This window comes from Aplysia californica, unplaced genomic scaffold (genome assembly GCF_000002075.1).
Source record: "Aplysia californica isolate F4 #8 unplaced genomic scaffold, AplCal3.0 scaffold00539, whole genome shotgun sequence".
NCBI classification, from domain to species: domain Eukaryota; kingdom Metazoa; phylum Mollusca; class Gastropoda; order Aplysiida; family Aplysiidae; genus Aplysia; species Aplysia californica.
In genome coordinates, this window is record NW_004797809.1 from 78,539 (window position 1) to 81,587 (window position 3,049).

The window sequence follows — 3,049 nt, forward strand, 5'->3', positions numbered from 1 at the left end:
CAAGCTCGCTATTCCAAATGTTGAGTATTAGCTCGCTATTCTAAAGTAGAATATTACAAAAGCTCGCTATTCCAATGTTGAGTATTACGCCAGCTCGCTATTCCACAATGTGTAGCCTAACAGACGGCATCGGGTTCAAGCGATACGTGTTCTCGCATAAAGTATCCATTAATTTCATTAAGTTTTCCACGGTCTCACATCAAAACCGGTCACCTATGTGCACTTAAAACATGTTTTTAAAAAAAGGTATCATCATCATAATATCGTGCTCAAAGACAAAACCCACCCAGTCACTGACCATCTACCACTCGACATTGCTGAACAAATAAACACGAAAAATATTGTAATGACAAGAAGTCAGCTTTCACAAAAGTGACCGAGTTTACCTTGTCTGATAAGACCTATTACGCCTGTTCTGAATTCGAAAAGAAATTTTCCGAGCGCAACAGAGGCGCGTAGAAATTGCGCTTTTAAATGTGTGGTTGAGGGTTCATCGTTGACAAATCCGACCTAAGACTACATTAATGACCTCCATATTGCCCAAATATCGGTATAATAATACACGTTTGAATTACCATAAATTTGAATACAGGGATTTTCTCTCTCTCTCTCTCTCTCTCTCTCTCTCTCTCTCTCTCTCTCTCTCTCTCTCTCTCTCTCTCTCTCTCTCTCTCTCTCTCTCTCTCTCACCCCTCTCTTAATCTCACTCAAGCTAACGGTTCGCAGTTGCCTTCCAGTCATATCACTTGCTGACGGTTTCACTAAACTGAACCCACCTTCAAATAGGCATACAGCATACACACATACACAAACATAAATACTATATATATATATATATATATATATAGAGAGAGAGAGAGCGAGAGAGAGAGAGAGAGAGAGAGCGAGAGAGACAGAGAGACAGAGAGAGACAGAGAAAGAGGGAGAGAAAACGAAAGAGAGACAGAGAGAGACAGAGAGACAGAGACAGAGAGACAGAGAGAGACAGAGAGAGAAACAAAGAAAGACAAAGAGAGACAAAAAGAAAGACAAACAGGGACGAAAAAAGAAAAATATCCATAGAAAGACGGACAAACCATCAATCATCATATTAAGTAGGAGGTACAACTACAGTGACTGTACTCACCACCGCCATTCCTGTAACACAGGAAGGGAAATCTCCAGACGTTGCCCAGGCCGACGGAGAAGCCAATGCAGGCCAGCAGAAAGTCGATCTTCTTGGACCACTGCTCCCGCTGCTCCATCTTGTACTTGGGAGACTCCAGAGTAGACGACGAGGTCCGGTCAGACGATGGGGGGTCCACCGCCGTACGCCAACCAGGCTTCGTACCTTCCATCACGACTGATGTTATCAGGACTCTTCCAACTTTGGCAACACGAACGATTTTTCGTTTTCAATTAACTTCAAAGGGGTTTGGTTTCGATTTGATCTCGAACGATTTTCCCTGTAACTACAGGGGGCCGGTTTCGATTTTATCTTATATTCTTGAAACACGAATCAGTCAAATAAAAGCGTGATGATTGGTCGCTGCTTGCGGGGCTTCTTCAACAGATTTGATCAACCTTGTGCGAAGTTTGATCACGCTGATATCCGATATGCTTCCTTTAAATTATATACTGGAATGAAAACTAAATGTTTTTTATTTCGTTGTTGTTCCAGTTTTCTGGTTGTTCTGCTGAAAATTTTGAAAATTTTGTCTACACTCAGTTGAAATGTAGAAGAAAGTTGGAAACTATTGCGATAGAGTGAAAGAGTAAACTGACGTGAAGAAACCAAGCTAGGCAGTTGTTCACGAGCTGTGTCTCTCTCACTGTCTTTTATTCCTTACTACTGGCAGTGACTGCGGATGTCCAGAAGTGAATGATGGGTCACTCTCTCTGTGTGGCAGATGGGCTGACCTTATTTATTCTGACTTTCCAAGGGGTCAGGGGTCACACGTTTTGCATACGACGGTCGCAACGGCACGTCTGTTGCTGGCTGGTTTGTTCCGCCTTCGACCGGTATCCAAGACCGGAGAGAACTGGACAACTGGACACGAAGATCTCACAGCGTTCCAAGTATTTGGTCTGTTCGTTTATTTTGACTCAGTTTGGACTTCTGTGGAGAGACAGGGGAAAAAAATGAAACCCAGGTCAAACGCCGGCGATGTTACTATATAAAAACTTTCAGGGGACAAGGACCAAACTGAAATAACCTTTTTTTGGTGGGCTTTAGTAAAGTTTTACATCACCTGCAACACAATAAGGTCACAAAAATGCCAAAGATTGAAGGTGTTACATGGGATCCCGGGAGTAACAAACACAAAAAATAAGAATGGGTGAAAAGGACAATCGATGTTTGGTAGGAAAGGAGGGAGGAAGCCACACAAGAGCACCCACCAACAACTATAAATGATGCTTAAAAATATAAACGTTATTGATTTTTTTAAAAAGGAAATAAAGCATAATATGTAAGGCATCGAGGTGAAATCCAGTGGTCGTCAAAATATAATGAAAACGACGACACCTGCATTTTTAAGCTATTAAGCTATGCAAGTCACCAAAATTGGTTGCCAATTTCTCGCTAATTTTACCCCTGAAACCAAGCGACTACCACCTTCTACAATGGAAAATAATACATCGGCTTCTATCCAAGACTAATAGATATTTTTATCACCGAAAGCAACACAAATGGACAGGCTTCAAGATGGTATCACTCTCTTTTTGCCAAAAAATTGAAGTTTCTCCTGATTCGTCGTGACACATTGTTCAACTGTGAGAGGTTCGCTCGGTGTTTCCCATTACTTTCAAAATCAGGGTTAAATTGAGAGGGGACAATTTCAAAGTCAACGCAATACCGAGACAAAAACTTTTTTAAAATGTAGATCTAAGTGTTTAATGCCGTTGTCGAGACCATCAAGAAAATTCTAAATTAATCAAATAAAGACCAAGTTTGAATGAATAGAGGCTTATCGCCCACAATAACGGGCGCTTCAAATAAGGAAATAGAAATAACTGCGGATAGAAACAGAAGGAAATTAAAGAAGTACGGCCAACAAGAATGCAACCT

The 3,049-nt window shown here is 41.3% G+C and overlaps 1 protein-coding gene across 1 annotated transcript in view; it reads right to left on the reverse strand.

The window, feature by feature from the left end:
• Window positions 1–1,648, reverse strand: part of LOC100533453 (putative neurotransmitter transporter) — a gene marked incomplete in the record, with an annotated part of 67,114 nt that extends 65,466 nt beyond the window's left edge. Inside the window, 1 exon segment of the mRNA NM_001204730.1 lies at window positions 1,127–1,648. Coding sequence (NP_001191659.1) covers window positions 1,127–1,337 — 211 coding nt within the window.
• Window positions 1,649–3,049: the final 1,401 nt, after the last annotated feature.